The sequence below is a fragment of the Lemur catta genome, chromosome 1 (assembly GCF_020740605.2).
Source record: "Lemur catta isolate mLemCat1 chromosome 1, mLemCat1.pri, whole genome shotgun sequence".
NCBI lineage: Eukaryota > Metazoa > Chordata > Mammalia > Primates > Lemuridae > Lemur > Lemur catta.
In genome coordinates, this window is record NC_059128.1 from 231,198,454 (window position 1) to 231,216,209 (window position 17,756).

Below are 17,756 nucleotides of genomic sequence, written 5' to 3' on the forward strand. Positions count from 1 at the left end.
TGTTTAGGAAGAATTACCAAAACTGATGACTCCAGAGCTGAAGAAAAGAGATTGTGTTTCAGAGGATGATCCAGATAGAGGAAGCAGTATGTAAAAGGGCACACAGAAAGAGCATAGAAAGCATTTCAAGAAGGCGAGACTGCTTGCATTAAATAGTAGTAATAATATCAACAATAATTATAGTAAATTTTTATTGTTTGTATGACAGGCATTGTTCTAACCTTGTGAGGTAGATACTATTATTATCATCTTCATTTTACGCATAGAAATACTAAGGTCTGGAGGAGGCAAGTAGCTTTCCTGAGATCATAGAGCTATTATTAATAATCGTAAACGGGTAGAGTTAGAACTTTGGCAGTCTGTTTCCAAAACCCACTAACTGCTTCTCTAATCCATTATGGTGGTGGTCTTTAAGTAACGGGGCATCATTGTGGCCGAGGATAAATGAACTATTAATGAAGTAAGGATCAGCAGAATTTGGAATATCATCTTGGGTACTGACGGATGATGGGAGTGATGGACAGTCAGAGGATTTCCATATTTCTTTGATGTGATCTAGGTTTTGCTGTCATCCAAGATATGAAGAAACCTTCTTTGACTACTCAAAGTAAATCACTCTTTCTTCGTTACAAATTCCACACCTTGCATAAGCCTCTTTATTTCATTTTTTCCTTTTTCCCTCTGTCAGAGGTGGAGTTGGGGTGTAGTCATCAACTCAATTCTGGGCCACAAATTTCCTTATCTGTAAAATGCCTCGAGGTAGTTCCAAATTTGGTTGTGCCTTAGAATCCCCCATGCGGAAGCTTAACCAACATGCTGATTCCTCATCCCATTCCCAGAGATTCTGGTTGAGTTATATCGGGATTGGGCTTTTCCCCCAACACTCTCCGCGCTGATTCTGAAACGCCAGTGGGTTTTGATAACCAGGGGACGGACGACTGTCCGGGTATTTGGTCGCAGGACTCCGCGCTCTACGACGGCCCGGCCCCGCCCCGCCACTCCGTGATGCTCGCCTCTCGGCCGGCCGCTGGCCCCGCCCCGGCCGCTGGCCCCGCCCCGGCCGCGCCCCTTGCCCATCCCTTCCGCATCTCATCGCCCCTCCTTCGGCCGCTGGACTTGGTCTCGCCCAGCTCCGCCTTTCCTAGGCCCTCCCCCACTTCGCAAGATGGCTGAGGTGCGGCCGGGCCCAGAGCCGTGGAACCGCGTGAGAATCCCTAAAGCGGGGAGCCGCAGCGCAGTGACAGTGAAGAACGGCGGCGCGGCCCCAGGTGAGTGAGGCGGCAGGCCGGTGGGGCAAACGTTTCCGGAGGAGGCCCGCAGCCGGGCCGGCGCACGTGGGGTGGGGGCGGGACTTCCTGAGCCCGGGGGACGCTGGGAAGGGGCGCGGGGATGGGCCGAGAGGGGCCCGGGGCAGGCTAGTTTGCCGGAGAACCTGGTAGGGCCTGTTGCTTTGTAGTCCTTCACTGCACCCTTCCTGGCTGGAGCAGTGAAGGAGCAGGGCCCAGCCCCGCTCCAAGGGGGCGGAGAGAGGCAGATAGCGCCTGGGAAAAGTGCTGCCTGGGAATCCTGTGTTCACTCGTGCCACACTGAGCCTTGTTTAACTTTACGTCTGTTTTGCGACTCCTGCCCCTTAGGAGCGGCGGGCGTCACCCCAGCACGCTGGAGTTAAATTGCAATCTTTTTGGACATCCAGCTCCTTATGTGTAAAATGGGGCCAATCCTCCATACCGGGTATCACTGGGGTGCAGGGAGGATCTAATGATGTGATTTAGGAGAAAGTGCTTTGTAAACTAAGTGTTTTACCAAGGTACGGTGATGGTATTGCTGCTGTTAGGCAGCAGGGCGTACGTAGTAGGTGGGAGCTTGGCTCAGGAGCCAGATTATCTGGGTTTTAATGCTAGCTTTTCCCTTTGCTAGAATTTGGGGGAGTTAGTAAAGGTTTCTGTGCTTCAGTGATCTCACTTTCAAATGGGGATTAAAAATAATACATAACTGATAGGATTGTTTTGGGAGAATAAAAGAGTTGATATTATAGAGAAGGCATTTGGAACACTTCCTGGCATGTAACCATTCAGTGATAGTTATTAATATTAAACACTTAGATCATCTCCTTTCCCATCTAGCCATCCTATGTAGTTTACAGCTTAGCCTTACTCTTTCTTCCATTCATAAATTAACAATTCCTTTTATGCATGGGAAATTCACCCACTCACTTCCCATCCCCAAGGTAGCCCATTTCTGTCTAGATGGGACAGTAAGAAAATTCTCCATGTTATGTAGAAACCTGCCATTGTGTTGCTTAGACCTAGAGTGCCAGTGCCACCCTTAAAGCAGATTTAATATGAGGAAACATCTGCTGAGCACCCAGTGTTCACTCAGGCATTCATCAAATAATATAATTTCCAGTTGCCGTAGTGGTTTCTCTTTTCTGAGTATGTTCTTACCTATCTTAAAGTAGTATCCAAATGCAGAACCTTTGACTTTGAAGTCTGGATTTTTCCATTCTGTCTTGCTTATGTGCATACCAAAATGGGAGATTTAGAGAAGTAGATAACATGTACCCCACCTTCAAGGTTCTTAAAGTCTAAGTGTATACCAAATGACTGATTGCATGTAAAAGCATTCATATGAAAATTTGTTAAACCATAATAAAATGCAACGTGAAGATGTACATTCTTATTTAACAGATGTTCTCTTAATGATTTCTTGGAGTGTATATCACCTGTTACCATCTTCCAACTTCTCATGTACTTAGAACCCTTAATTATGTACTTACAGTGGAAGCTGATTACATTAATTTGTTTTTGATTCTTTTAAAACAAGGAAAGATGCTTCTTGTGGTGTATTTTGTCTATCATATACTTAATGCAGAAGTACATACTAAGTCTTATTAAATGTCTCTCTTCTAGATCTTTGCATTGCAGCTGTAATTAAAGAATGCCACCTTCTCACACTGTTGCTGAAGAGCCAAACCTTAGATGCAGAAGCAGATGTGTTATGCGCAGTCCTCTACAGCAATCACAACAGAATGGGCCACCATAAACCCCATTTGGCCCTCAAACAGGTGAGGAGGACTCCCTGTGTTTAAGACCCACCTGTTTACTTGAGATGTAGATCACACTGCCACTTAGTGTTTTGTTATTTGTGGAAATCTCAGTAAGTTACTTGTGATTTATAGGTCTGTACCCCACAGTTACATGTGGGCTTTCTTTTTTTATTTCCTGAAAGCATTTCAAAAAAGTAATTTTTGTTAGAAAAGAAGTATGTTTAGATTGATTTTTTTTTTCCTCTCAGTCTTGTTGTAGTGGGTAAATAAAAGTTTTCTTCATTATATGCAATCTATAAGGACAGTGCCTTTGCCCAGTTCAAAGATAGAGTGATTTGATCAAGACAGAGTGTTGTATATTAATAAACGGTTTCCTAAGTGTGATAAAAATGCTGAAATTATAAAAAAAAAACAACGTTGTGGATTATTTATTGTGGGGTACATAATCTGTTCAGTAGTATTTTGGGGTAAATGAGTATATATTAATAGCAAGCTGTGGTGTAAAGTGGTTTTATATGAATTTTAGAATTTAGAATTTAGAACTTAAGTGAAAATTGAGCCCTCCAGCTCAGAGACTATACCATAGAGTATAGCCTCTTAAGCTGGCTTCTTTGTGTGCCCATTCATTCATTCACTTTATTAATTCCTCAAGAAATTTTTTTTTTTTTGAGACAGGGTCTTCCTCTGTCACTACAGCTAGAGTACAGTGATGTCATCATAGCTCACTGCAACCTCAAACTCCTGGGCTCCAGCTATCCTTCATCCTCCCAAGTAGCTAGCATTGCAGTTGTGCACCACCACATCCTTCTAATTTGTCTAGTTTTGTAGAGGTGGGGGTCTTGCTCTTGCCCCTGCCTCAGCCTCCCAGAGTGCTAGGATTACAGGTGTGAGCCACCTTGCCTGTCATCTGCAAGTATTTTTTAGAATTCCAGTGGGCTATCCATTGTATAACAGAGCCACCTTGTTGTATTTTTTAACTTTCTCTGCACCAGGCAGTGTGCTTAGTTCTGCGAGGGGTGAAAAAAACAGTCTAATCTTACAGACAGACAGGTACTTTCTAGTTAATTTTCTATCCCTGTTACTTAAGGCAAAAAGGATGAAGATTTCTTAATCAAAGAAAGATCTGGGATTGTGGCCTTATCTCCTAGCTTTTGTCTCCTTCTAAGTCTTTTAATCCACAAGCAAACTTGCTAACTCTGAGACTGAATGTATTTCTCCTCCTGGCTTCCAGGTTGTGAATAATCACCCAGCATAAAAATTTGGTATTCTCTTGTCTCTGTTTCTTCCTTTTATGTAGCTCTCCTGTCTAGTCAATCTGTAAGCCAGAACTTCTTCTGCATCTGGTCTCTTCAGTTGTGGGTGCCATTTTCTTTTTTTAGATCTTGTCAACTTTTAGTTGTCTTACTGTCCTAATTGATGTTTCCTCCTCCGGTCTTCCCTACACTCTGACATAGTCTATATACCAAAATCAGGTTAATCATCCTAAAACACAATTTTGATTTTTAATGGTTCTCCATTGTGTCCTGAATAAAGACTAAACTCCTTAGTTTGACTTACAAGATCTACTGTGATCTGGCTTCTTCATTCTTGTTAGCTCTGGCTTCTCTCTTGCCTTCAGGTATCTTGTATTCCAGTCAACTTGAACTCTTTCCGAATTTACATGCTGTGTTTGTTCCCTCTTCTGAGTCTTTGCTCACCTGGTCCTATATGTGTGGAATACCCAGCCTTTTCATATCTGCCTATTAAAGGCCTTCTCATACTGTAAGTACCATTTTAAGCCTTCCCAGATAATAATCTTCTTTCCAAAGTGTAACATGAGTGTATATTACGGTAATCTCATTTTAAGTTGCATTTTTCTGATTATTAGTGAAGTTGTATTGCTTTTTTTTTTTATTCTTAGCTACTTGGGCCCCTCTTTGTACTTATCTTATAGCATTAAATACGTCTATTGTGCTGCAGTTATTCGTTGTGGATGTGTTTTATGTTCCCTGTGATCCCTCAGGTAGGGAACGTGTCTCATGCTTCTCTTGCTGCTGCAGCTGCTGTTACCACTACTACCATCGTCTTACATCTGCTCAGCATTTCACAGTTTACAGAGAACTTTCATATACTTCCAGATTTATATTTTCTGCATTCAAAAACCAGATACTAGAATTATTTTCTCTCTAATGTTCCCTAAAATGAAGCACAGAAAATCATCTTGATTCCTCTTTTGTGTGACAATTCTGTGAGTATATGAAGACATATGAGTATATGTTTCTTCATGTCTTCTCTCTTTGCTAATGTTCTTAAGGTTTTTTTTCTCTTTTTTTGAGCTTACTATGTTCTCCAAATGTTTTACCATCTTGGTTTATTAATACCTCTCTGAAAGGATGGTGTCCAGACTTAAAAATTGAAAAAGATAGGACCTGACCCCAGAGAATTCAAGGGTTATTCCCTCCATTGTTCTGAGAACTGTTAAGATAGAATCTATAACCTTGATTCAATTTTAGTAGCATATATGTAGCTCTGGCAAGATACCCTTGTTGCCAGTATCAGTGACCATCTAGATCTTTATATCCTTCAAAATCTGGGTGCAGTCCTGTGCATGCCCTTTGTATGGTATTTCTCAAGGACAGTGGAATTCATACAGCGTTTTGTATGATGCATGGCTCTTAGCTTTTTTTTTAAAAATAAACATCACTGTTGAGTACCTACTCAACACTGTCCTAAGAACTGGGTTACAGCGGTAAACAAAATGGACAAAATATCCTTGTGGAACTTACATTACAGTTAGGAGAGAAAGGCAATCAATTAAGCAGTGATAGGTCAGGTGGTGGTAGGTGCTGTGAAGAAAAACAAGGCAGAAAAGTGGGGAGTGCCTAGGGGATTGAAATTTTAAATAGGGTCTATCTATTTTTATTTTAGTATTTAATTAAATATTTTGTATAACTTCTTATTTTTACTACTAGATTTTTAGCAACCAGAGATTGGACAGTATCTTATCTATCATTTCATTTTACCTCCCAGCATGCCTTTCATGTAGTAGGAATTCAGCATACATTTGTTCAATGACTAAGTCAGTCACTTTCTTCATCTCTGTGGTACTTAGAAACTGTTGAAATTTAGTAGTTAAAAGTTTGCTGTCTTACTAGTTTCACTATTATATTGCTTCAGCAAAATTATAATCTTGAGAATAATATTATACTCATTTTGGTCCTTGTTACAACATCAAGCACATTGTGGCACAGAGTGATTTCTTAGTCGTTACCTGGTTTGAGAAGTTTAGTTGGATGAATTCTAGATTTGAACCAGAAACAACTGCATGGGCTTCAGATTTCTTTACCCTTAAAAAAAAAGTATTCTGTGGTATTTGGCATATTTCCGTATTTTAAAAATTTGGATCTCTTGGCTTTCCTGGTCATAATCAGTGACTCTGTCTGCATCATACACAGGTGAATTTGAGCTGCTCTTTCTCCTTCAGGTTGAACAATGTTTAAAACGTTTGAAAAACATGAATTTGGAGGATTCAATTCAAGACCTGTCTGAGTTGTTTTCTTCTAAGTAAGTGGGCCAGTGGCTTTTTATGTGCTGGGCTGGGAACTTAATGTCTTCTTGTGATCTCCCTTTGGACTTTTCTGTGCTTGGCATTGGAATATAACCAATTGTACTTCAGCTGTACAAATTTTGTTGTTGGGTACCTGGTATTTGTGGTAATCTCCCTCTGTTGATCTATGGGAGGGACTGATGTGACATTGAAATCTGGGTCATGGTAGGTTATATTGAAACATCAGTAGGTTGTTATTAAACAAAGCTACCTCAGATTGAGCTTAAAGCAAATCTTTACTTGAAAACCACCATAGATAAGCTTTGTATTTAAAAATGAAAGTAATCTACTTTTTTATTTTTTATCAAGTGAAAATCAGCCTGTAACTACCAAAGCATGTGTCATCCCCAGCCAGCCAGTGGTGGAGTTTGTGTTGATGAAGATTTTGGGAGCCTGTAAGTTGTTACTCCGCTTGTTGGACCGCTGCTGCAAGGCCTTTCTGTATCCTTGGGTCTACTGAAATACCTTCTTTTGAATTGGAATTGTTTGGCTATATTTAAAAGTATTTTTGTTTGAAATGCAGGGCTCTATAGCAGTTATAAACTGTGGGAATTCTTAAAATTTTGCTTCTTGTATTCCTTTTGTCAGGAATTTCCTGATGGAGCCATTATACCAGAGACTGCCTTTCTCTATCTAGCATGTATCAATATTATCCTAAGAGCATTGACAGCCAGAAATTCTTAATCTTAGAAACTAAACCTTAAAAACTAAATTTAATAATGGGAGCTCTAGCAGAGCATATATTACTGTATTTGTAAGTTTCTGTTTCTTAAATAGCACGTATTTTAAGGCTTTAATACCTTCACTTCCAATCTATTTCTTCTTTTGTAATTTGAACTTAGAAAACACACGTTACTTTGGTTTTGTTTTCCCACCTTAAATTGATCCTCCAGCTTGACTGTGAAACATCTAGGTTTGCAGGAGTTCATTATTTTAAACCTTGTGATGATTGGGCTGGTGAGCAGGTTATGGTAAGTATATACCTTTAAAATTCTTCATTTCTTTTTCATTTGTCTACCTCAGCCTAGGTTTCTTATGAGTAGTTTTCATGTTTGTTTTCCCATGGGTTGCTGAAGGTGTAGGAGCTCTTTTCTTCATTTGATCAGAGTTTATTTGCAGTAGATTTGGATGCTAAGTGTTAATGTATGTGTCAAAGGATTAGGCTTCATATCTGAATCCGTGAGATCAGCCCAATACTGAACAACTAAACAAATTAATTCCTAGGATAAGGAACTGGATAATAAAAAATTGGTGGCAGTAATCATATTGCAATGGGCCATTTAAAATGATAGTATTGCAGGGCCAGCTATAGCAGTTGATTCTTTTTGCCATTTGGTTTCTAATTTTTAGTGGCAATGAGAAATATAATTTTTGACCTTCTTTATGTGCTTCTGACTCTTTTCTTCCACCTGAAATACCACTGCTTTTTGGGGCATATTTAGTTGATATAAAGAACCCTGGTAATGCTTAGAAACTAAAGAGATGTATTTTGCATGTCTCAGTATATATTGTGAAATTGGTATAATGGATAATTGGACTCAGAATCTGCCTGTATTTGTAAGGAGATCTGTTTTGGGCCATTTCAAACAATTAGGATCATTAGTTCTAATTTGACTGTAAGGAAACATAAAACACAAAGAGCAAAAAAGTAGAAAAGTTTTTCTGCCTTTGGAGATTGGAAACCTTGCTTTGATTTCTTAACCTGTATATTTTGAGTACTATTTCTGGTCATCTTGCTTTTTATTCTGTTTATTCTTAATCAGAGGTAACAATGTTTGAATTACTAATCATATTTAAAATGTTAAACGTTATTTTCTGTAATCAAAAGAGCTTTAAATTTTGCTGATGACAAAAATAATACGCTCATTTTAAGAAATTCAAAAAAATAGAAAAATGTGAAAGAACCTGAAATTTGTCTAAAATCTCACCATGTAGATAAAAACCACACTTAAGATTTTGATGTGCATAGTTTGACACATCTCTCCATGCAGTACATTTTTTTTGTTTTTTGAGACAGAGTCTCACTCTGTTGTCCGGGCTAGAGTGCTGTGGTGTCAGCCTAGCTCACAGCAACCTCAAACTCCTGGGCTCAAGCGATCCTCCTGCCTCATCCTCCTGAGTAGCTGGGACTACAGGCATTCGCCACCATGCCAGGCTAATTTTTTCTATATATTTTTAGTTGTCCAGCTAATTTCTTTCTATTTTTTTTTTTTTTTTTTAGTAGAGACAGGGTCTTGCTCTTGCTCAGGCTGGTCTCGAACTCCTGAGCTCAAACAGTCCACCTGCCTCGGCCTCTCAGAGTGCTAGGATTACAGGCGTGAGCCACCGTGCCCGGCCAGTACTTTGTTTTTGAGTAAATCTTGTGTTTGTATTTTTCTGTTTTGGCTGGACTAATCTGACTGTTTACAAATATGTGCTATAGTGTTTATCTGTAGTGGCAGAGCTTGATAGCCATTTATTTTTACCTTTGAATCTTGTAGTTTATTATTTAATCTACAAATTGTAATTACTGGATAATTCATGAGCTCCTGTTTCTTTCTTTAGGGTTCTCTATAAAGGTGTTTTAAAAAGGTTGATTTCTTTATATGAGCCATTGTTTGGATTGCTTCAAGAGGTCTCTAGGATTCAACCAATGCCATACTTCAAAGATTTTACCTTTCCTTCTGATATTGCTGAATTTCTAGGACAGCCCTATTTTGAACTCTTTAAGGAAAAAATGCCTACAGCTTTGGCAGCTAAAGGAGTGACTAAATTGTTAAATAAACTATTTTTAACAAATGAGCAATCACCAAGGTTCAGTGAAGAAACCTTACTTGGAATTTCCAAAAAAACTAAACAAATGAAGATCAACGTACAGAATAATGTGGATCTTGGACAGCCCGTAAAGAATAAGAAAGTCTTCAAAGGTAGTTTGCTTTGATATTCTAATTAAAAAAAAACTGTTGAAAGTATAATATAATCGTGTGCCATGTAGAAAGAAATTCAACATCTCCCTTAATTTTAACCCACATTGATTACTTTTAGAGAGGTGTAGTAATACTTGTGTTTTCTAAGCTTGAGCACTTAAAGTTGTTTGTTTCTGTAGTTGTTTCATTATTCTTTATTTGCTTATTCCCGTTATTTACTTTGTAGTAAATTGGCAAGAAATGTCACGCCCTTAATAATTTGTTGTAGATTTGAAAATAGTATGCCTACATTTTTTATCTGTGATTTTTCCACTTCTACAGATAGATCATCAGAATTTGATGTGAGGGCTTTCTGCAAACAGCTGAAACACAAAGTTACTCAGGTTTGTCTTGATTAATTTAATATAGCTTATGATTTCTGCTCATTTGTAAAAGGTGCTACTTACCAAGGACAGGGACTGAATTTTACTTCTCTTTTTATCCCCAGTTCTAAGCTTAGTGCCTTCTTAGTTCTGAGTTTGTGCTTCTGAATGAAGACACAGGGGAAATTTTAATGCATCCAGTTAATTCAGTTAATACAATGCCTTCAGAAATGTTTTATTCTTTTTTTTTTTTTTTTACCTGCCACTTCTCGCCCCCTCCCAGAAATGTTTTAGTAGGAGTTTCTGTAGAATCTTACAGTGACTGCAAGGTCCATCTTGTAAGTCTGGATTGTACTGAAGCTTGAAAAAGAGTCTGGGCTTTGCAGTCAGACAGATGATTTGAATCCTGACTTTGGTTTGTACTAGCTGTGTGACCTTCTGTAAGTTTCCTGACCTCTCTATATCTGTATTTTGTAATAATAGTATGTACCTCATAGGGTTGGGCTAGTTTTAATGCATGTAAAGTGTTCAGCAGAGTTTGGAATATGGTAAGCATTTAACTATTGTTAGTTGTTATTAGTTACTGTCATCATTTTTGCATCATCTCGTCATTTGTCATGAGGACTTTCTGTTCCTTTATTCTTATTGAGGTTTAAGCTTTGACATGACTTAAAGCTTTGTAAATTCTGTTTGTTCTGGACCTAACAACAGGTAAGGATGTCAGTGTCATCTGTTATACTCAGTAACTTCTTGACTTTTATTATCCTATGTCTTCACAAAATACCTTTCTTTGGGATTCTCTCATGGATTATTTCTTCCCTTCTATTTAAGAATTCTTAATCATTTTCAATAAGTCAGAGTACTTTCTTGAACTTTTACAAGGATTGCAGCTTGCATTGATCCTTTGTCCAGTTCATGAGTTCAGAGGGAAGAATAATAATAGTCTAATACTTCCTATGCTAGGCATTATTTTAAATGCTTTATATGAAGTAACTCATGTAATTTTCACAAAAGCTCTGTGGAAGCCAGGTGTGGTGGCTCATGCCTATAATCTTAGCACTCTGGGAGGCTGAGGCAGGAGGATCACTTGAGCTCAGGAGTTCCAGACGAGCCTGAGCAAGAACAAGACCGCATCTCTACTAAAAATAGAAGAAATTAGCTGGGCATGCTGGTACATCCCTGTAGTCCCAGCTACTTGGGAGGCTGAGGCAGGAGGATCGCTTGAGCCTAGGAGTTTGAGGTTGCTGTGAGCTAGGCTGATGGCATGGCACTCTAGCCTGGGCGACAGAGTGAGACTCTGTCCCCCCCTCAAAAAAAGAAAAAAATCTTTGTGAGGTAGGTGCTCTCATTACTGTTTTCATGTTTCACATGAGGAAATTGAGGCATAGAAAAACCAAGAAACTTGCCCAGGCCACACAGTGAGTAAGCGGCAGAGCTGGGATTTGAATGCAGGCAGTGTGGTTTCATACTCTCTGTTCTGGACCATTACACCAGTCCCTAAGACAGTTTTTTCAGGGAGAACTGTGGCGCTTTGTGAACCCTGAAACTTCTGCAGCCTTTCCACCTGTTCGCAGGTGAGCTGGTTTTGAAGATGGTGTTGAAGCTGATTGGTCAGCATCTTTTTTATTCAAGGTTAATCGCTACCATGTTTTTAGCAATTAGTACTAATATGCTCAGCTTGCTTTTAGGGCAAACTACCTTTAGCAATCACCAAACTTAAACCATTGATGGGCCTCTACTGTTATGTTTTCTACTTATTTTTTAAATTCCTTTTGAGTGTGAGAAATTTGGAAGAAGGTGAGCTTTGAATGAGGATAGAAGCAGACCTGGTAGATAGCATATTTTCATAAAGAAATAGTAAAAGTTAGTAAAATCCAAACTTGACATAGAAAGAAGGGGTTGAAGAAATAAAGGTGCCTTGTTAGAAGATGGATATAGAATTGGAAGTGTTGCTCAGCTGAGCATTTTTAGCATGTGTTCAGCAATCATTAACTGATTAATGGGGCTACTGCTGGGTGCCTTACAAGGCCCCGTTTCCTCCCTGTAATATTTATGACTCATTTTTGAGGAGGTTTGTTCAGGGTATGGAAATAAGTGAAAAACAGGTAATGGTGGTCTAGAGGTGTAGAGGAGAAAGGTCTGTTAGTGATTTCCACCCCCTCCCATTAGGCTTTGACTAATATTTAATCAGGTGGAGTTTTATTGTTTGTTAGACATGTCTGTTAGAATATTTATATTGTTTCCTGTGTCAATCTAATTCAACTGCAGATGGAACCTGTCTTAGTACAGAGGGGGAAAAAAAACCCAACTTTTGTTAGGAGCAGTGGATTAAAAAATTGTTTCTTAAGACAAAAGCAAAGCTCTGAGCAAAAAAACTTTCCCTTCTTTTAAAAAGACTAATAATTTAAAAATTTTGATTGTGAGCCAGCTTTCCCTGTTGTTATACATTTAGAAGTCAGTAACACGTTCAATATTTTTTCTCACTTTTTCACATTTCAGGATACCAGTTTTGAGTTTAAATGTTCTCAGTCCAAACTAAAAACAACCAAACATTCTTCTCAGAAAGTGATAGGAACTCCTCGTGTCAAAAGTTTTGTGCAAAGATTCCGAAAGGCTGAGTCTTTTGTACAACTTTCTGAAGAAATCCAAATGGCAGTTGTTTGGTGCAGGAGCAAAAAACTGAAGGCTCAGGCCACTTTTCTGGGGAACAAACTCCTTAAAAGTAACCGACTTAAACATGTGGAAGCTCAAGGTAATAGGTAGGTGTATTACAAAAATTATATTCCTTTACTTTTTCTGTTGTCATTTAGGGCAAAAGTATATATATTTAGGTCACCTATCTTTAAAATGGGATATACAGCAGCCCTAGGGGGGCTAAAAGTGAGATCTACTCAAACTGCAATTTTATTTGCTGCTTTTGTTATAAGGGCAAAGCTGCATCATTGGGAGGAAGAAAATAAACTTAGGTTAATTGGACTCATTCATTTATACCCTTCATCATTCCCACCTGTCCATCCAGAAAGCATTAAGAATGTCTGTGGTGCCAGGTGCGGTGGTGCGTGCCTGTAGTCCCAGCCTACCTAGCTACTGAGGAGGCTGAGGCAGGAGGGTTGCTTGAGCCTAGGAGTTCAAGTCCAGCTTTGGCAAGGTAGTGAGTCCCCATCTCTTAAAAAAAAAAAAAAAAAGAAAAAGATGTCTGTGGCATGCTAAGCCTAGGATGCAACTGCGTAAGGCAGACTTAGTCCTCAGAGAGCCCATGCACCAGTGGGAGCTCGGTACAGCAGGATGAGGGGGTGAGAATAGGAGCAGAAGGTGCCTGCCTCCTGCAAGGCCCACACCAGACTGCCAGGGTCAAGGGTCAGGTTTACTGTTCGTAAGGGCTGGACTCCCCTTGTTTTGACCTTGTATTCCTGTGATTCTTACACTCATAGAACTGTTTAAGGATGGTTATCTTTGCTTGTGAGCCAGTATTGCATGAAGCATTACATGAAATTAGACAGTAGACACTTCAGGGCTTTATATTTTTATTGAAAAAAACAACAGATGCTGATGGAAGCAATTTCAGACATAAATGGTTCCTTATTTTCCACCTTCATGGAGGCAGTTACTCTAACTTGTTTTTTATGTATCCTTGTGCATTCACCATAATTTCTTATCTATAGTTACAGATCTGTTCGGCTTTATAATGGTTACTGTGGATGAACCACTTTAACTGTCAAAAATTTGTTAAACTTTCTTTTAAAATTTATGGAAAAAGTATTGCCGTTTTAGAAAAAAAATTGGTATGTAATGAGGGTTTTGTAACAAGTTTTAATTGATTAAAAGCCAAAGGAAAGATTGTTGAATATTTCTAAGGGATGACTTGCTTGAGGGCTTTTTACATTGGGGTCCCCTAAAGGCCTGTAGCCATGTAAAAGTACCCTATTCTGGGGCTGGGAACTTAGCCTGAGATGGAGAAAGGTGTTCTGTTTAAAAATGGGTTTAAAGTCAGGGGTAGATGAGGCAGAGATGATAATGATAGGTTGATTAAAGGGTAACAATCTGGTATTTATTGGTTAAGCCATTATTCTGTACTTCCCAGAATACAGTGTTCTGTCATAGTGCCCTGTTTTGCTGTTTCATTAATATATTATATTTGTAGCACACTTTACAACTTATTTAATGTTCACAATAACTCTGAGGTAGGCAGTATTATTCCCATTTTGTAGATGAGGAAATGCAGGATTTTGCTCAAGATGTTAGAACTGGAGATTTAGAACTCAATTCAGGTCTTCTGAGTCCTGTTTTCATTCAGTTTCAACTCAGAGGTATACCCACCTTCTCCCCACTTAAAAGCTGCTGCATAGTAAGACAAGAAAATGGTTTGGAAGTAGATCATGAATTACATCATTATGATGGTCTTCCTCCTCAGGGTTCTTTTGGAAGAGGAGGGGGGTGGGTGTGGTAAGGAGTACAGAGCTGTGCCAATCTTTTAAAATCTGATTATCAAAAATAGGCAATTTAGCAAGGCACCAATGAACCTGTGGCAAGTGTACCCTAGTCAGAAGCAAAATACCTAAAACGATGGATTGTTTGAATTCTGGATTTCCAGACTTGATGCCATGATAGGAATCATAGTTAGGATAGCTAGCTCAAGGCTGCCAGTGTATCCATGCCAGAAGCCCTGTCTTCTCATTCTTTTATAAACCCCCTTCCCTTTTCTTTGTTCATTTCCTGTGACAACATTAAGTTGATTGTCCAGTTATGGATTAATACATTCTGGCAGATATTTGCATTCCTGCTGTTATGAACATAGCACGCATGAGGGAAAAGCTCTGGTACTAAAATACGGAGGTATCTCACCATTCAGCTAGCTAGGCAGTTGTAGGAGTTACTTTGAGAGGAAAAGGGGACACATTTGCCTACAACCTTACTCAGAGAGAAGTGCTCTGAAAATACAGATTTGGGTTGAAACTCCTATTTCTTTATTTTTCAATGATTGTGCAATTGTATACAAGTATAGAACTTATAAATTGTGTACTTTTCTATTAGAAGTTGGTAAAAGTGCTTGAGAATGTTTTTCTGCATCTTAATGAGCTCAGATTTTTCTTTTCTCTCTGTCCTTTAAAGTTTGCCAAAGAAACTAGAGTGTATAAAAACATCTATTTGCAATTGCCTTCTTCGTTGCTCAGCTATCAAAACTTCAAAGCATCATCTGAGACAAAGAAGATCACAGAATAAATTTTTACTGAGACAGAGGAAACCACAGAGAAGGCTGCAGTCGACTCTTTTAAAGGAAATTCAGCAGTTCCCTCAAGGGACTCAGAAGAGTGCTACAGATACCCGTGCTAAGTGGAAACTCTCACACAGTACGGGGCATAGAACTGATCTCTACCCTAATAGTAAGCAACTCTTGAGTAGCAGAGTTTCAAGTCCTATCATAGAAACTAAGGAGAAACAGACTCATGAAAATCTTACGGGACGCAATGAAGATGAAGCTGATTCATGGACAGTGATGCAAGTGAACAAACACAACACATCAGGACCCATTAAGGAGACAGATGACATTGATGATATTTTTGCTTTAATGGGAGTTTAGATGTTCATAAGTGAGACTGAAGTGATCAAACTAGTTCAGTGTTCTGCTGTTTTAAGTGGAACTGCTGAGATTTGGAAGTATCACCTGGACTAAGAGAGGAGCTGCTTTAGAACACCACTGTACACAAGTTCATTACAGTTCAGTAAATATTTATAGTAGCTTTGTGTCATTTAATCGAATATTTTTTGGCTCCAACTACATGCCTGGCATTAAGATGGAAAATGTGCCACAGCCTGCCCTTAAGAAGCAGATGTAATTCCTTGACTGAGGTTAGACGGTACCCGAAAAATTGAATAATTTTATGATTTACCAGGGAATGAAGACCTGAATAATTAAGTTTGCAAAAACCACTGTGCCTTAAGGTAAATGGGGTAGTGCGGAATAGCAAGGAAGCACCTGAAAGGGCACTTTGTCCTTACTGGCTCCCTTGTAGATGTCCACCTCTGAATACCAATGTTTGTAGCTTCTGATGGCGGTGCTGTCTTATGTATTAGAATTGATCATCAAAGAGACTCAAAAGTTTTGCCACTAATTGTATTACCAAGGACTGGTGACAACCATTATTTCTCTTCATTTGTTCACTTTATCTCATAGGAGGACATATTAAAATGCTTTTGTTCTCCAAAAGGTTTTTATTTTTTTGCTTATTTTGTTTCTTGGGGTGCCAGTGATTGATTCCAAATAAACCTTTTTCCAAAAAGGATATAATGTGATCCGTGGTTACATAGGAAATACAATAGGATAACAGGTAAGTGAGAAAGTAAAATGAAAAAATAAGGCTAGGAGACACAAAATAGACCCAAGAATAGGGCAAATACGTCGATTTATAATTTGGTGCTGATGGTACAGTCTGATATTTGGACATTGCTCATACGATTGCTCTGAGTAAATCTTACGTATTTTTAAATAATGATATAAAGTCTGAGGTCTTAAATTTCAGATGTTCTAACTTTATTAGAATTAAGTCAATAAGCTTCTATAAAAGCCTTAAGTTTTATGTTGTTACATGCAGATTTACAGAAAAAGAAAACAGTACCCTAGTACATACTGCATCCTTCTTTTCCTTGGTCATCTATCATTTTCTTTTCTGTATTTCCTCTCCATTCTTTATCTGGCTTTGTCCTTTCCCTGTCTGTTTTCTGCATCTTCCCAGTTATCTATAACACTGGTTCTCAAACTTTAGACTTTTTGAGAATCATTTGGTGAGTTGTTTAAAAATGTAGATTCCCAGTCCCTTCCCAGAGTCTGATAAACATGGGCCAGAAGTCTGCATTTTTAACAAGGAGCTCAGGTGATTTTGATGCAAGTGGCCCAAAATCCAGTTATATAAACAAACACTGGTTTAGCTCCTCTCTTGAAACCTTGTTAAACATGTGGGTTTAATTCAAAGTTCTTAATCTCTAGGCACTTTTCATATTCCTTCTGGCTTCCTACCAAGTGGGAATAGCTAGTTAGTGCCTTAAAACATGGAAAATACCAAGGAGATTTCAGTCTTGACCCAACTGGAAATGGCCATCAACTTCTAAGTGGACTTTTGTTCAGTGTATTCCCTTTCCATACCGGGAAATGAAATGAAGTAAGAGAACTGGTGTGGTATGTTTTTGACCATAAGGCTTGGTTTATTTCCTGGGAGTTATCCATATTCATGGATCCACTCCCAAATAGGCTCTATCCTCTAAGACTTCATGTCCCAATTTCTGATTCATGAAAAAAAAAAAAAGGTCCCTGGGAGTTAGGAGATTTAAGGTCCAGTCTTGCTTCTCCTATTTGCACGATTTCACTGAGCTTGGTCAGTTTCCCTAGGCTTAGGTTTCTGCATCTGAAGAGGCATTTTCATTCGTGAATCATAAATTTTTATAGTTGAAAGAAACTTTGGAGAGTATACTTCATTGGAAAAACCAGAGTGGCTCAGTGAGTTAAGTAGGTAGAACTATAAAGCCTGGATTAGACTATCAACCTAGCATTTTTTCTATTTTATCAGTATTCCTTTGGTAAGTATCTTCATCTCCTTTTCCTGTCTCCTGCCCCTTAAAATTCTGGGAAAACAGTAAAAAGCTTCACATGTGTCCACTAAATATTGAAATATTAATAAGGAATGTAATATCAGTTATTTTTCCAAATAACTTGGATTCAGATGTTTTAAATTTTTAAAAATAAAATCTAAAATATACCAAACCATAACATAACTAGTAAATGAAATTAGAAACTATTGTCAGGGCCATGATAGTGAATACCAATTTTATCACTTCTGGTGGCATCAGGGTCATTTATAAGAGCA

The 17,756-nt window shown here is 38.7% G+C and overlaps 1 protein-coding gene across 6 annotated transcripts; it reads left to right on the top strand.

Moving 5' to 3' along the window:
* The first annotated feature begins 1,039 nt into the window (after positions 1-1,039).
* NEPRO (nucleolus and neural progenitor protein) lies at positions 1,040-16,180 on the top strand. 6 transcript variants are annotated; one of them, XM_045540284.1, is made up of 9 exons: positions 1,040-1,268; positions 2,910-3,064; positions 6,510-6,589; positions 6,942-7,073; positions 7,526-7,603; positions 9,177-9,538; positions 9,860-9,921; positions 12,400-12,659; positions 15,010-16,180. In XM_045540284.1, the coding sequence occupies exons 1-9, from the start codon at positions 1,166-1,168 to the stop codon at positions 15,476-15,478; spliced, it is 1,701 nt and encodes a 566-aa protein (XP_045396240.1). In that variant the 5' UTR covers positions 1,040-1,165; the 3' UTR covers positions 15,479-16,180. The 6 variants fall into 6 exon arrangements, with proteins under 6 accessions (XP_045396240.1, XP_045396246.1, XP_045396242.1 ...); XM_045540290.1 differs by having other exon boundaries at positions 1,098-1,268; positions 12,400-12,652; XM_045540286.1 differs by lacking the exon at positions 1,040-1,268 and adding an exon at positions 1,419-1,435.
* Positions 16,181-17,756: the final 1,576 nt, after the last annotated feature.